This window comes from Suillus discolor, assembly GCF_016758755.1.
Source record: "Suillus discolor strain FC423 chromosome Unknown F5147scaffold_19, whole genome shotgun sequence".
Taxonomy (NCBI): Eukaryota; Fungi; Basidiomycota; class Agaricomycetes; order Boletales; family Suillaceae; genus Suillus; species Suillus discolor.
Window position 1 is genome coordinate 354,296 of NW_024541266.1, and position 14,866 is coordinate 369,161.

General features: G+C 47.7%; 7 protein-coding genes across 7 annotated transcripts; 4 read left to right on the forward strand and 3 right to left on the reverse strand.

Moving 5' to 3' along the window:
* Window positions 1-850: 850 nt before the first annotated feature.
* On the forward strand, window positions 851-2,241 carry F5147DRAFT_760105 (uncharacterized protein; the record flags this gene model as incomplete). The annotated part of the gene is made up of 1 exon (XM_041440470.1): window positions 851-2,241. One exon carries the CDS (start codon window positions 851-853, stop codon window positions 1,931-1,933), a length of 1,083 nt encoding a protein of 360 aa, XP_041294389.1. The 3' UTR covers window positions 1,934-2,241.
* Window positions 2,242-4,022: 1,781 nt separating this feature from the next.
* On the forward strand, window positions 4,023-5,186 carry F5147DRAFT_794548 (Neutral/alkaline non-lysosomal ceramidase-domain-containing protein; the record flags this gene model as incomplete). Its single annotated transcript, XM_041443142.1, has 7 exons — window positions 4,023-4,080; window positions 4,131-4,226; window positions 4,320-4,430; window positions 4,550-4,577; window positions 4,673-4,830; window positions 4,894-5,018; window positions 5,103-5,186. 7 exons carry the CDS (start codon window positions 4,023-4,025, stop codon window positions 5,142-5,144), a joined length of 618 nt encoding a protein of 205 aa, XP_041294390.1. The 3' UTR covers window positions 5,145-5,186.
* Window positions 5,187-5,275: 89 nt separating this feature from the next.
* On the forward strand, window positions 5,276-6,979 carry F5147DRAFT_107838 (uncharacterized protein). The gene is made up of 4 exons (XM_041428060.1): window positions 5,276-5,348; window positions 5,430-5,794; window positions 5,853-5,947; window positions 6,007-6,979. The coding sequence occupies exons 2-4, from the start codon at window positions 5,771-5,773 to the stop codon at window positions 6,788-6,790; spliced, it is 903 nt and encodes a 300-aa protein (XP_041294391.1). The 5' UTR covers window positions 5,276-5,348; window positions 5,430-5,770; the 3' UTR covers window positions 6,791-6,979.
* A 376-nt stretch (window positions 6,980-7,355) lies between these two features.
* F5147DRAFT_794550 (chaperonin 10-like protein) lies at window positions 7,356-8,598 on the reverse strand (the record flags this gene model as incomplete). Its single annotated transcript, XM_041443143.1, has 5 exons — window positions 7,356-7,475; window positions 7,525-7,919; window positions 7,973-8,159; window positions 8,213-8,291; window positions 8,342-8,598. 5 exons carry the CDS (start codon window positions 8,596-8,598, stop codon window positions 7,356-7,358), a joined length of 1,038 nt encoding a protein of 345 aa, XP_041294392.1.
* Window positions 8,599-9,598: 1,000 nt separating this feature from the next.
* Window positions 9,599-10,837, reverse strand: F5147DRAFT_772191 (chaperonin 10-like protein; the record flags this gene model as incomplete). Its single annotated transcript, XM_041441330.1, has 5 exons — window positions 9,599-9,718; window positions 9,768-10,162; window positions 10,213-10,399; window positions 10,452-10,530; window positions 10,581-10,837. The coding sequence occupies 5 exons, from the start codon at window positions 10,835-10,837 to the stop codon at window positions 9,599-9,601; spliced, it is 1,038 nt and encodes a 345-aa protein (XP_041294393.1).
* Window positions 10,838-11,187: 350 nt separating this feature from the next.
* Window positions 11,188-13,333, reverse strand: F5147DRAFT_687782 (DHS-like NAD/FAD-binding domain-containing protein). Its single transcript, XM_041436866.1, has 3 exons — window positions 13,133-13,333; window positions 12,935-13,068; window positions 11,188-12,814 (listed from the first exon to the last, which is right to left on the reverse strand). Exons 1-3 carry the CDS (start codon window positions 13,272-13,274, stop codon window positions 11,315-11,317), a joined length of 1,776 nt encoding a protein of 591 aa, XP_041294394.1. The 5' UTR covers window positions 13,275-13,333; the 3' UTR covers window positions 11,188-11,314.
* F5147DRAFT_687786 (uncharacterized protein) lies at window positions 13,231-14,272 on the forward strand. The gene is made up of 3 exons (XM_041436867.1): window positions 13,231-13,295; window positions 13,353-13,995; window positions 14,043-14,272. Exon 2 carries the CDS (start codon window positions 13,463-13,465, stop codon window positions 13,961-13,963), a length of 501 nt encoding a protein of 166 aa, XP_041294395.1. The 5' UTR covers window positions 13,231-13,295; window positions 13,353-13,462; the 3' UTR covers window positions 13,964-13,995; window positions 14,043-14,272.
* The last annotated feature ends 594 nt before the right edge of the window (window positions 14,273-14,866 follow it).

Genomic DNA, 14,866 nt, shown 5'->3' on the forward strand with positions numbered 1-14,866 from the left:
GGATGATGGAAGACATGCATTAAGACAGAGATTTCCGAGTCTGTATATTTAATTCGTGGATCGCACCAATCGCATCTGGCCAAGTAAAATCAGGGATTGCCTATGGCACAATTCATGGTCACGTACATGCATCTGTAGTTAAACTTATTACATATGATTGAGATACTATGTGCCTCTATGGTCGCCGCTGTTGTCACCGGTGAGCAGCGTGTCACCATCTGTCACGAATTAGCGGGAGGTCACACCATGTCACACCACGTGATTTTTTGACCTCTGCCCGGAATTGCATTTTTGAGGCCAAAAGTTTCGCATTTTTGAGGCCGATTTTAGCTGGTCGGGCGGGTGTACCTTGGCAGGAGCTTCCGGGGGCCTGCCGCAGGGTCCTATATTATGGGTCAGTTCGGGAAATAAGGCAATGCTAAATCGATTTGAAGATGGGTTTTATCTCACTTTTTACAAAGCATCCTTGCAGTGAAATTGGTCCGGGAACAACTGAACTCAGTGGCCAGCCGTGCACTATAAGAGTTGTGCCTTGAATGAGTCCATATGTGTGTCATCGATTCGGGTCGGAAGGTATATTCTATGGTTCGTGCCACATTCGCATCATTGCTCTTTGGGGATTACAAATAGGAATTTCCGCAGGACAAGAGTACATCGTGTGACCTAGAAGAAACAATAACTGTGTTATGGACCCTCAGTCACAACTTCTTTTTATCCTTGTTGTCACAACGTGCGGTCCCACACACAACTTGAATGTACATCTCTTGCTGTGGATCTGACGCCACAATTGATGCTGAGGGTATTAAAGGCAGGGCCATTTCTAACGAGGTACGTATCTAACCCTTCCATCATGGTGCCTAAGCTTCCCATCGAGATTATCTTGACCATCTGCAAAGACGCAGCCCAGCCGACGTTTTCTCAAAAGGAGAAATATGACATTAAAAATCCTTACTCAACCGCCCTCTCCTTATGTCTCGTCTCTCCACTTGTCAGACGCATCATCCTCCCCAATTTCCTGCACACGATCTTGCTCCGCCGACGTCACAGCTTAAAGAAGTTCGCAAATGCTTTGCTTATGCAGCAAGCGTACGCTGAGAAAAAGAGCGATTTTTTCTTTGACTATACCTCCGCTGTACAGAGGATGTGGATTAGTGACGCATTTGACTATTTCGTCTATGCAAAGGCCCGGTCGGAGGACCAAGACTCTCCCTTTTTTTGGCAGATCAGAAATTTGCCCCCAGCCAAAGATGAGGAGCGCGCGCGCAACATAAGCGTGTTGCTTCCAGTGATCCTTGCTGCGCCAGAACTTGCGGTTGACCGTCACCATTTATGGGATATCCAGGACAGCGTGCAAGATGCATGGTCTTCTCGCACAGATCTTAATGTCGGCGGACACTCTTCTTTTCCTGGGAAAACCAAAAATCTAACAATAATACGTCACGCCGAGCGGCCGAACGTGTATTACAGCAATGACACCATATTTGTTTTCCTTGCATCAATCCCGCATCTCACTTACCTAATCAATTTGGCTGAGGAATCAAACACTTTTCGCAGCGTCAGCTGTGGTGCAAACTCGCCAAAAATGCCGGTGTATTATTGGATGAGGAACAGTACGTGGACTTCTATGGAGAGCCTTGAAACCTTTTCAGTGGTCTACCCGCATCTGCCTCCTGTCAAGTCAATTTCATATGACGCATATGCCACAAGGGGAATAGACTTGCATGTGGAGCGATTCACAGTGTCTGCTGCCCTTTACAAGCAGGATCCTAACTCCTTCTCGTGGGGGCCACCGTGGTTTCCTGTGACGGATCCTGGAAATAAGAGGATACAATCGGATGGTCTTTCCTTCGAGGTTACGCGCGATAAGACCTACTTGACACGGTATTTTTGCTCTTGGGATAAAGCTTGGGCCTGTGGGTTAACCGACGGATGAGGGGTACTGGATGTTAGGCAGATGATGATAAAGGCTTTGATATGACTATCTTGGATATATGCTCGCCGCTTGCCGTCGGTTTTCTGTCTTACTGTAGTTTTATTATGGACTTCTCAAGCTCAATGGATAGGATGGAGACTGTATGAATCATGAGCCATTAGCCGCAGCGTGATCTCAGTTCCAGATCCCAGAGAGTGAAAGGAAACCAACAACAGCAGGTGCATGATGTCGCATGCGATAGACCGACGAACAAAGCAAACAATTGAAGAAGGTTGTAAAAATTTCACGCTAGACCCATTAACCACGCATGAGACTCCCTCTACAGTGAGAATTTTTCAAAGGTTGCAGTACGCCAAGAATGCGACTCGAATAGGACAGCCTAAACTTAGTTTCTTGAAGTCTTCGCAGGTCAGTGGGTACGCTTCCAGGACATTTCGATAACCAGTTGTGAGGGGGTTGCTCGCCAGAGTGAGGCGTATGACATAACGATTAATCATTGGCTACAGAATTTCAATGCATTCCATATTCACATTGACACTCAAGCTACGTCACAGCACTCCTTCACGCCATCTTGCGCACAACCTGTTAAGCGAACAACATTAACGCTCGGACTCGAAAGGCAGTTAGGAAAGACAAGCTCACTCAGTTTCCACACTGGAAATCAGCCCCATTAGCAACCACCTTACAGCAGTTTGAGCAGGAACACGGCGTGACTTGTATAATTTTGAAATCTGGTCCGCAGAAAAAACCGTAATCGTTCCCGTTGTTATAACCATTCATGCCTGTGGTTGAGCACTGCACTGAATCTGTGGATAACCGTAAGTGCGCGGTCTGCGGGTAGTAGGCCGCAAAAGTACTTACTATTGGGGGAGCATTTATGACCCATGGGTGTTGAATCTAAATCAGATGCGATAACTGTGCCGACCATCGCTGCGGCAGATATGGCAATAGTAGTGAGTGAGGTGAATTTCATAGTCGAATGTTGATGGTGTTCTCTGGGCCACGTAGGTTGGCTTTTATACATGACCAGTGTCAGTTTCCGGGTGCTAGCATAGGGGGCAGGACTATTTGGAGTCATTTCCGCTAGTTGTTATCAGATCTAAATCAAATCTTCGCGAGTCTCGGATACCAGTTCTGCCAGGTTCTGCCACGCTCCCTTTGTACAAGTATCGCTGTGGAACAGTTTTGCCAGACCGGCTGGCAAAACTCTTGAGTTCTGCCAATCATGATACTAGCAGATGCTCGGAAATGAAACACTTTAACAGATGCCAACTCATTCCCTGTGGTATAATTTTCTTCCAACCATAGGGTAGGTAGGGCTGGGTGAGCTTCAATCATTTATCGCCTGTGAAAATCGAATACAAACCGATCCACGATTGTGGAATCCCGCAGGTTGCTAGAAGAAGAGGACGAATACGCGCTGGAAGATGCGCTGGCTGTTGCAGCCACCGTTGTCCTAGTTGGCATTCAAGTTGAGCTCGCAAGACAGACCGTATCAAAAGTCACCAGCCACGACAGCTATATCTTTGCCATCCACAGCTAAGAGTCTTGAGCTGAACCCACGGAAAGATACCCCGGGGTACTAGGTCCTATTTGCCACCCAGAACGATTGGGTATTCATTAAGTCTCGTTGCATCCGACCAGTGCCCTCGAGGCTCACATCCGATTGGGCTGCCTAGTGCGAGAACAAAAAGATAAATATATTTCGTTGCGGCCATAAACCTGACCCTTCAGTGAAATTTGACCATTAGAAACCAATGAAGATCATACCAGTTGTCTGCGAGGAATTCGGAAAGGCTCTGTACCCAATTCTCATTGAATTCATATAAGGGTCGACTTGGACTCTAGAGAAAATAATTTCGCATTACGTCTGAAACATATGTAAGCACGGAACGTTTGATCCCGCGGAACCAATTCGCGTCTACCTCACGTGCGCGTTCCACCTCCACTGAGCACCACCAAGATATCGTTCGAGCGCTCCAGATCTGTGTACTAGGGGTCGGTGATGCCGACGTGGACCTTGCTCAGTGATTTGTGTTTATTTATTGTTTGTTGCGACTAAATCTCGTTTTTTTTTGGTTGCCAGTCAATGGTCACAATTTTCATGGCGACCAGTAGTAACAGTAACAGTTCTGAATCATATGGTGGTGCGTTTTTGTTGTATTTTCTTTTTACTCTAATTTCTTTTGGGGGTTAGTGGAAATAACGGGCACGGGCGTCATAAATGAAGTCGTTGAATTGCAAGGTCGCGGCAGTGTCCATTTCCATGTATACATTTGTGAGCATGCAGAAGGTGTGTTAAGTTTTTGTATATCATATGCCTGTAATACATATTTTGGAACCTGAGACTGCAACGTTGCAACTTCAATCCATGCCATACTAATAGTATTCGCATTGCTACGTCACACATCAAGTGGAGAAAAAGAGCAAGTGATATTCACGATAGCAGTCATTCGAACTGTTCTCAACTCGTTCCAGGTGCTCAAAATTGACTCTGGTCAGTGACACAAAGGAGCGTCCTCCGTCCTGCGGCATGCCACCATATTCAGGGATGTCGGTTTTCATGTTCAAACCGTGTGATTCCCGGTGCATCTCCGCGAGCCTTGCTTCCTGGAGTTCTGCCTGGTTCTGCCACCCTCCTTTTGTGAGTTTTGCCAGACCGGTCGGGAAAACTCCTGAGTTCTGCCAAAAACACATTTCTCAGGAATGAGCGATCCTAGACGTGTGTTCTTTGTGTAGGAACGCACTGAGGGCGAAGCTAATTGCGGAGGGTGTCCTGGACGATAGGGCGTATGTGGTGATCGCGGGTCCTGCAAACACGTATGGACACTACATCACGACGCGCGAGGAGTATGGCGTGCAGAGATACGAAGGTGCTAGTACGATATTTGGACCTGGTGAGTCTGTTTTTCGAGCTTCTGGCAGGACATCTTATTCTGATGGGTTGGTTGTGTTGCCAGCTACGCTCGACGCGTACATCCATCAGTACAGCGAGCTCGTTCCGTATCTCGGGGATAGTGCCATCGGGATGCCGTCATCGAATGCAGCTCCTCCGGAGCAGACGAGTAAGGCGATCTCGTTGCAGGTGAGTCTACGATCGCACACGGCATGACGTATCATTTAACGAGTATTTTTATGTGGCACATACATCTTGTCAAACCGTTCCCAGCTCGATCTAAAGGTTGCTTCTCTTTTGAATATTGAATATTAATAATGAATTGTTTATTAAATTTGCTCAAAGTTGCACTCACGTGACGCTAATCACCTACGTCAACGCATCACTTCAAGGGTCTTGTTCAATTCTTCCCCAACTTCGTTGGTGACTGCGAACACTATCTCAGAAACTAGTGCTCACCGGAATGAAACCCAATACCTTTGGACACGCCTCGAGGTGATAATCTTTTAGGAAGCGTCTGTAGGCCCCTACTTCCCTTCATTCATGTGCATAAGGCCTGACTAGGAGCACTGACTCACTACTCGTCCCCACATTGAGCAGGTAACCAGATTTTACCTTACAAGGCAAAAAATGAAAAGTGTTGAGACGCAATCGAACCCTCTTCCAGCTCTTTTACCTTCCCTGCTAACCGAGTGGCTCGTCCCTTATGCTCAGACCATCGCACACGATTGCTTCGCGCTTTTTGCCTTTAAAGGCAAAAACGTGCGCCGCAGAAAAGCAATCGTACTCGATGTCCATAGCACGCCTGGTGCTTTAAAAGAAACGCGCAGGATGTGTGAATTTGCTACAACGCAATCGCTATTCATTCACCTCAGGGGTTTAATTTCATCCCGCAGATCATTTACAACAACCGCTTCTCTCCTCCCAAACATTATCACAAGATGCCTGCTGCAGGACGCAATATGGTACGTTTCCAGCCTACCTCGCATCATGCGTCTTGTACTGATGACACTTTCTCTACAGACACCTGTTGACTGCCATGTCTGCCACAAGACCATAAGCCGCAAGGCCGATCTTCCTAGACACATGCGTACGCACGATGAACACAAGGAGGCTCTGTACGTACTCGTACCCTATTGTACCAAATGGTTCCTGACCCATTTGCTATCTTGATCAGTATGCACGCATGTCCATTCCCTGATTGCAATTACAAGACCCTCCAAAAGTCCAATTTGCAGACGCACATCAGGACCCACACCCGTGAACGCTCGAAGACGTGCCCCCACCCTGGGTGTGCATTTGCCACTACCGATCCAGCAAGCTTGACGCGTCACCGCAAGCACCTACATAGCTACGAGCCCAAGGCGCGTCGCAATCTCGGGGGCAAAGTTGCTCGACGGTCCGCCGCCGCACCTTACCCATCCACTCGGTTTATGAAGCCCGAGGAAGATATTCCTGCATCGCTGGATCTGAATGACCTCACATTTCCTGAGCTCGCAGGCCTCATTCCCTGCGATGCGCTCTCACCCGCTGAGTCCGGCGACTCCGGTATCCCCCAGTTTTCGGGCGAGCTCACCGAACTCTCCTGGGAGCGACACTTCCCCGATTTCCCTGCCGAGAGCTTCACCTCCATTCACGAACAGCCCTCTCAACTCGCCATCGCCACCTTTAACTACTTGCAGCCATCAACTGTCCCTGTCGATCTCTCCACTTCCCACATGCCGCAGTTCGACCCGAAGCTGTCTCGCGATGTCAACTCTCAGCAGTCCATTCCTACCTCTGATGTGGACTTTCAGTACCAGCCTGTCTCCGAGAACGATCTGAACTCCCTACCAGCTGAACTAGAGGAGTTTTTACAGACATATGGGTCGGGGTACTTTGAAGGCCGCTGTGAGTACCCGGACAGTGCAACATATTCCATGTCCCAGCCCACGTTTACGGACGAATATAAGGTCTATTGAAATCTTGACTATCACATTTCACCTTGTTGCCATTACCTATACATTATCATCATCGACATCAGCATTACTATTGCATTTGGAACTTGGCATTATCATTATTGTTCATTTATATCATACCACTTTTATCATTTGTGTCCTCACGCAAACCTCACGTGATGTGACCACACTGTGACAGAGGCGAGTCCAGATGAGTGCCTTTTTCGGACTACTATGGATCATCTTAGTACTCCATTATTCGTAAGACCATCTCCGCTTGCAATTCAACACAAATGACAATTTTAAAACGGATAAAGTACGCAGAAGGACATATTCTATAGATCTTCCGTTTCAGTGTTTCTTCTCTTTGTTGTCGCAAGTATCCTATGAGTGATCATTGGTTTTGTCACGATTTAGCACGTGACGTTAACCGTAACTGTTTGAGGACTATCTTACCCGGAACCTTTAAAACACCACAAGCCGAGCGTCCACGTCACTTCGCCCCTTGCCTTTACAATTTGCCAACAAGAGCTCTCTTCGCGACATTTCCCAGTACACACTTGTAATTAGGACGTATTGTACAATCGATTTACTGTGTTTCCTGAGGGTGAGCAACCAACTTCGTTCCAGACACCTGTCCCAATTTCATCCTTTCCAGTCCTCCAATAATACCTTCGAGCCCATTCGGGAGGACCTCATACTTGTTCGGCTACATCATTTGTGAGTCATAAATCCAAAACAATACTCACAGAACAGACCTGTATAGTACCGTCCGAAATCCACTTTTCGACCTTAGCCCAGGAGCTGCTGCACAGCTCCTCATTTTCGGGGATATGTGGGTTAGCGAAGGTCGAAACGACCCTGCGCCCCTTGCCTTCATTTTCCTTGACTGATGCAGCAAGGGTTAAGACGAGAGTGCCATTGTCCGCAAGCAATTCCCATGCAACAGACTGTGTTTCTGGCAACGAGATGGCATCATAAACAAGGTTGATAGGGTCGTCAGTAACTTCGCTGATGGCCGCCAGAAGTTGTTTTCCGGAAAGGCTGCGATCAAAGAAATGAGTTGCGCCGTAGCCCTTGACAAGCTCTTCATTGCTCGGAGAGGCTGTAGTGATGATGGGATAAAATCCCGACAGACGAGCGAGTTGGATAGCTGCAATACTGTCAGGATGCAATTGAAGAAGAATCAAATCTCAATTCGCTTACTGTATGAACCCACAGAGGAAGAACCACCGAGGATGACAATTGGTTTCTTTGATTCGTGACCGCCGGAGCCTTCCTCCCAGGGAGGTGTTATCTTAGCTCCGAATTGATCTCCGTACAAGCCCACAACAGCAGTATCTAATCCCAGAGGAACAGTAGCTGCGCTATCGAAGGACTCGTTTGCAGGAATCTGGAACGAGTTGTAGTTGACAATGTGGTCGATGAACCTTTCTCATAACTAACCTTTGCTGTAAAGCTCGCAGCAGTCAACGTATACTGCTGAAATCCAGTAAAGTCATTAGTGAACTTGCCGTGCGCCACTCTATAAACCACGGTTGAGCCTATGCAGACACGGGTAAAGAATTGTCTGACACTCTATCGCCTTTGCCGAAATTCTCGACACCTTCCCCTAGTTCCTCGACAATCCCAGCAATATCCGTTCCCAGAACAGCAGGGTAATGAGTCACGTATGAACCTGAATCCTTGATCTTGTAGTCAACTGGGTTCAGAGCTGCAGATTGAATTTTGACCAGAAGCTGCCCGGCCCCAGGGCTGGGGATGCTGCGGGAGCTAAGCTCAAAGTTGCCCTGCTTGTGAGGAACGACAAGAGCTTTCTGTTGCGGAGACATGCAAAATATATGTGGAGGGTAAAACGGTTGGACGCGTTCCAACCTTGCTACCTATATAATGAACTGAAACTTGATGAGCAAGAATATATCATGGATGATTCATGCCGACGGGCATTTGAAATGGCGGGAGGATCATCTACGTCCTGTGCATCAGCTTAATAACAAGCTCTGCAGGATAACGCCATATGCACTGGTAATGTGCATGAGATGCGACGCCAGAAATGGTAGGAGCCTCGCTAGCGTAGGCATACTATACAGTCTGAGTAGTACGCTGGAGCTTCACTCCAGTCAGTCCCTGAGCGACAGCCTAAGTGGAGTCGAAGAGGCATGCAGTGTACGGTTGGCATATGGTACACAGATAAAATAAAGATAGTACGCACAAGCGGCCCAATTTCAAAGTCCATCAGTCTGTATTGCATATCTATGAAGTTCGTCTCCTAGCCTGAGCTCATTGCGCCAGCAGACAACTTGAAGAGATTGTCATATCCTCAAGTGAGTTTGTGGCGTCCGAGTCCGAAGGCGGGTAGTTCGAATGAGACAATAAAGATACCATGTCACTGGTCGATGCGAGTTGCAATGAGTGCGCAAGGAGTTTTGAGCTGACTTCTTCGTGCGATTTGTTCTTATTTCATGTGGTTTGGTACCTAGAACCTCTACAACCACAAGCTGAGCGCTGAGCATCCACGTCACTTTGCCCCTTGCCTTTATACGTTGGAACTTTCAACAAGAGCTCTACACACTTGTAATCGTACAATTATATTGTATCAGTCGAGATGCGCCTGAATCCGTTGTAAACCGCGGAACTATTTGAAAAAAAAAATCAATTTATTCTCATGAGCCCTGTGGACATGACCCCATAAAGGCCTGCTTATCTATCATTCGTGTGTATGTACGCGCTCTGCTATATGATGAGTAGGTAAACACGTATTAAGTCGGACGAAGACCAACACTGAGTACTGATTCCGTACGTAGGATGCGGAACAAGTTGACAACCCTGCATTTACTGTGTTTCCTGAGGGTGAGCGACCAACTTCGTTCCAGACACCTGTCCCAATTTCATCCTTTCCAGTCCTCCAATAATACCTTCGAGCCCGTTCGGGAGGATTTCATAGTTGTTCGGCTACATCATTTGTGAGTCATAAATTCAGAACAATACTCGCAGAGCAAACCTTTATAGTGCCGTCCGAAAGCCATTTTTCGACCATAGCCCAGGAGCTGCTGCACAGCTCCTCATTTTGAGCGGCATGTGGGCCTGCGAAGGTCTGAATCACCCTGCGCCCCCTGCCTTCATTTTCCTTGACTGATGCAGCAAGGGTTAAGACGAGGGTGCCATTATCTGCAAGTAATTCCCATGCTACAGACTGTGTTTCTGGCAACGAGATGGCGTCATAAACAAGTTTCACAGGGCCGTCCGTAACTTCGCTGATAGCCGCCAGCAGTTGTTTTCCGGAAAGGTTGCGATCAAAGAAATGAGTTGCGCCGTAGCCCTTGACGAGCTCTTCATTGCTCGGAGAGGCTGTAGTGATGATAGGATAAAATCCTGACAGACGAGCGAGTTGGATAGCTGCAGTATTGTCAGGATGCAGTTGAAGAAGTAAGTCTCACTTTGCTTACTGTATGACCCCACAGAGGAAGAACCCCCGAGGATAACAATAGGTGTCTTCGATTCGTCAGCGTCGGTGCTTTTCGTCCAAGGACGTGTTATCCCAGCTCCCAATTGATCTCCGTACAAGCCCACAACTGCAGTATCTAATCCCAGAGGAACAGTAGCTGCGCTATCGAAGGATTCGCTTGCAGGAATCTGGAATGAGATGTAGCTGACGATATGGTCAACGAACATTCACATAACTTACCTTTGCTGTAAAGCTTGCATCGGTCAAAGTATACTGCTGAAATGCAGCAAAATCATTACTAAACTTGCCATGCGCTAATCTGTAAACCAAGGTTAAGCCTATACAGACAGCGGAAAAGAATTGTCTGACACTCTATCGCCTTTCCCGAAATTCTCGACACCTTCCCCTACTTCTTCGACAATCCCAGCAATATCCGCTCCCAGAACGGCAGGGTACTGAGTCACGAATATACCTGCGTCCTTGATCTTGTAGTCAACTGGATTCAGAGCTGCAGATTGAATTTTGACCAGGAGTTGCCCGGCCCCAGGACTGGGGATGCTGCGGGAGCTAAGCTCAAAGCTGCCCTGCTTTTTGGGAAGAACAAGAGCTTTCTGTTGCGAAGACATGTGAAAGAGATGTAGATGGTAAAATGGTTGGAGGCCTTCCAGCCTTGCCACATATATAATACATTGGAACTTTTTGATGAGCGAGAAAGCATCATGGATTTCGATTATTCATGATGATGGGAGTTAGTCAGGAGCGTCTCACCTGTCAGCTTGATATAATAAGCTTTGCCCACTGTATAACAAAGTTTGTGACATTGAAACTTTTTGATGCGCGAAAGCATTATGGATTTCGATTATTCATGATGGGAGTTAGTCAGGAGTGTCTCACTTGTCAGCTTGATATAATAAGCTTTGCCCACTGTATAACAAAGTTTATGTGACACATGCATATGGCACAATTGAAAAGAATAGCACGCTAAAATCCCACCTTGAAGCAGTCCCATGTGCAACTGCTGCTAACTAATTGTGAAAATCCCGAAGTCAACGAGGCGTGTAGCGTACGATAAATAAATACAATAAAGATAGTACAAGATATTATTACCCTCTGGTGGCCCGAAGTCCATATTGTGCAGTCCGTATGGCAGTCCTAGGAAGTTCGCCTGCTACCTCATCACCAGACAACTCGGAGAGATCGCTTTCGTCAAATCCTATCTCCGTGGTATCTGAAGGCGGGTAGTCTGAATGAGATAACAACCGATGTTTCACGTGAGTTGCAGGGGGAGTGCAAGGAAATTGCGCCGCTTTAAGCCCCCGCGGTACGGGAGTGGTGATGCATACCTCGGGGATGTAACGGCCTTTCAGGGGTGGAATTCGAATCGTAAGTTTCGGGTTGCCGTGCGTTATCTTCGGGGCGGATGATACACTGATGTCTATGTCTTCTTGGTGTTTGCTCTTGGACTTCCGAGGACGAACAGACGGCAAGGCTTTGGGTTTCCGCTTTGCTGGCTTTTCAGAGCTTTGCTTTTCTGTCTTCGCTGTCTTCTTCTTCTTCGGAAGACCCGCTTCTTCTGAGCCTTCTAAGTGAGTGGCATCCTCTTCCCGTTTCCGTTTCCTCTCTAATGCAGCTTCTTTTTCGGCAGCCTCTTTTACGATTTCTGCCTCCAAGAGCTCCGCGAAACTTTGAGCATCTCCTTGTAACCACACGTCGAAGACGCCTTCCCATTCTCGTGTCGGCCCCGGAAAATCAAAATTCAAATAGATAGACTTGAAGGGAGAGTCGCCTGCTGATGTAGCTGGCCCCTTGCCAGGAGAGGGTGCTGGTGTTGCGAGACCTGTAGATGCAGACGTAGAATCCCTCGATGCAGTGTGTCCTCTGGCGCGTACCGCCTTCGAGAATTCGCGAACCATGCGTTTGGTGCCTGGAACTTTTAAACTTGTGCCAACCACAAGCAAAGTATCCACACCACTCCGCCCCTTGCCTTTGGAACATCCAACAAGATCTCTCCTCGCGACTTCGCCCACCCCTTCGCCATCTTTATGCAGCTCGTTATAAAGAACCACACTGGGTCGCAATTTTCCCACACCTCGGGCTCGCTTTCCGATAAGTTGACGCGTCTCCTCCATTTGGGTGCACTCGGGGCAAGTTGGGGGTGTTCCTAACGTCAGGGAAGGCACGTAATTCTCGAGTGGAAACGTGTGCATGCATGTTTGGCAATGCAGCGTCTGCAGCGTTCCATGTAGAGGAATGCAACGAGGGACTTCAACAGCAGGAGACATGTACCTTGATCCCGGTGTCGTCGATGAGCCATCTTGCGAAGAAGGAGCACTAGTAGATATCGTAGGTCGATCAGCGATGGGAGGACCAGTCGATTTTGGCTTAGATCTCGGCCTTGCTCGTCTCTTATCAAACTCTGGGATACCAAAGGAAAGACCAGATTTCAGCTCGATAGCGTCGATGTTCTGGGTGTAGACACGCAGGAGCCTGCCCCTGTCATCAAGCGATCGTAGTACCTGATGAAAAGGCGTGGGGCTGGCTGCCTGGGAGAGCTCGGATAATTGAGCTATCATTTGGCAAAACATTGATGTCGTGTGTTCATTCTATTAAACGTGTGTAAGCCCGTCGCCATCCATGAGCAGTAAGCACGCGTGGTGGTTGAGGCAATAGAGATTTTCCATGCACAATCTGGGAAAATCGAACATGGAAGGACGATAACTCACGTTGAACACTGACGCATCGAACAAGTCTCTTCCGGAAGACAACGCTTCTTTCGGGTTGTCTCGCTTCAACGTTTGAAAGAGACCCGACTCTGAGCGAAAGTCTGGAATTCCGGCAGAAACAGATATACCAGCACCTGGTACATTGTTAGTTTGACTAGGGCGACGGTATCTGAATTTTCCAACGGTTGGAAAACGCACCACACACGACAACCAACCGTTTGGCCTTCAGGATGGCCTTGATAGCTTTTCGCAGGTGCAAGTTTGGGGTTTCTGAAGGCACCAGAAAAGATGGTGTTGGAGGAGGAGACGAACCTGCCTCCAATGGAACGAAGACGGTCATAATCCTGTTGCCGATGTGATGGTGAGGAGCAGAGGTGTGATATGTTCGATTGAAAAACGTTAACCAAGGGGGATAAAGTTCCCAAACCAGGTTATCCTTAGACTGGTCCAGCCAAGCGGTGGCGCGGGAACCTGATACGGTTATCGTAATGCCTTATACCAGCCACACAACTCTTTCCTTCTACTATCATGGGCGACGACAGTGGGCTGTCTGAGAAAAGAACTCTGTGTGTTGCACAATATTGGCGCGGACACGATTCCAATGGTAACAGGATGCCACTTCACTGGGCACTCTTTGCGATCTCCAACGCAAATGCCGATTCAATCAAAGCCAGCAGCTCTGGGAAAGAACATTCAGATCAAGTAGATCACTGGGGGACTTGTTACCAAGCAATCGGCAACATCGACACCCTTACCTACTCTTGCATCGAAGACGAATGTATGGAAATTCTTGCTGAAGGCTATCGTGGTTGTCTGGTGGTCGGAGAGATTGATGTGTTCTCGGAAAAAGAGATAGGCGTGTTACTTCGACAAGTAACCGTATATCGAGGCAGAGAAAACTGGAACTGTCAGAACTGGGTGCTTGCTGCTCTCGAGAGGCTTAAAGCCTCTAATCATATCGCGAGCAACATATCACGCGATGGCGTTCGCAACGAACTAGAGGATATCCTAAACGATTGGATAGAATGATCGTGATCAATCTCCACCGTCCATACATTGTGGTATGTTTCTCGTGCGCTTTCCAAACTATGCTCAAGATATTACAAAGGCCATGTTATCGTTGTTCGCTTCGTATAAATCAGATTAGTATATGTGTACGTTGGCAATTGCTGAACATCTAAAGGCTAGGCAACACGAGGCTGCTTTTGTGCAGATCTTTGTGTAATACCTCTCGGACTAGGCCGAACACGCCTTTGATGTAGCTCCTCTTCGCACCCTCTCGGATACTCTGTTAAGATAACTTGTGCCTGTGTTTGTGCACCCCGGATCTTCCATCGCTAAGTCGAGACTTCTGCGATTTAGTTTGTTATCAGATGGTTTGGTGCCGCATTAATCTGAATCCGTGGGTTGCTTTTCACACATATCATCATCTGCTCATGGTCTGCTTCTACACAGACTAGTGCGATCCTGGGCCTTGCAAAGAAGATGAATACTAATGCGAACCTGCAAGCCGTTAGCCCAACTGGTATAGTTGGTCCACGGATTTGGAACTTATACGTGGAATTGCAGCACCTTAAGCCCATCGCAGGCCAGTCTAGGTCATCTAGGTCATTCACGTTTCCCAAGTTATCAGCTAGTGCATTTGGGCAACAACCTGACGTACCTACCTGACACTCTACTGTGCGGGATGTGGAGCACATGGGTAACGGGACCGCGAGGTTTATCTTCAACGTGTGATCATAGAAAACGGGTCCAGATCATTTGTTATTGGCCAACTATGTCATAATGTTTCATCTCCTGGCCACAGATAGGTTCTTAGATAAGTTCTAGGGAAATGACTTAACCCCACTCCACTATGAAATCGGAAGGAGGTAACATTCTCCAACTGGCGCCTGCGTGGTGATCCTTCCTTTCGGTTTCATACTGACACTC

What these genes read in the sequence shown, in the direction of transcription:
- F5147DRAFT_107838 (XM_041428060.1), top strand. Translation starts at nt 5,771, where the DNA reads ATGCCTGCTGCAGGACGCAATATG. An exon ending in CTGCTGCAGGACGCAATATG is followed by an intron (nt 5,795 to 5,852) that starts GTACGTTTCCAG and finishes CTTTCTCTACAG; the next exon opens with ACACCTGTTGACTGCCATGT. An exon ending in GATGAACACAAGGAGGCTCT is followed by an intron (nt 5,948 to 6,006) that starts GTACGTACTCGT and finishes TATCTTGATCAG; the next exon opens with TATGCACGCATGTCCATTCC.
- F5147DRAFT_687782 (XM_041436866.1), bottom strand. Translation starts at nt 13,274, where the DNA reads ATGACCGTCTTCGTTCCATTGGAGGCAGGTTCGTCTCCTCCTCCAACA. An exon ending in ACGGTTGGTTGTCGTGTGTG is followed by an intron (nt 13,069 to 13,132) that starts GTGCGTTTTCCA and finishes ACAATGTACCAG; the next exon opens with GTGCTGGTATATCTGTTTCT. An exon ending in TCGATGCGTCAGTGTTCAAC is followed by an intron (nt 12,815 to 12,934) that starts GTGAGTTATCGT and finishes CACGTTTAATAG; the next exon opens with AATGAACACACGACATCAAT.
- F5147DRAFT_687786 (XM_041436867.1), top strand. Translation starts at nt 13,463, where the DNA reads ATGGGCGACGACAGTGGGCTGTCTGAGAAAAGAACTCTGTGTGTTGCA.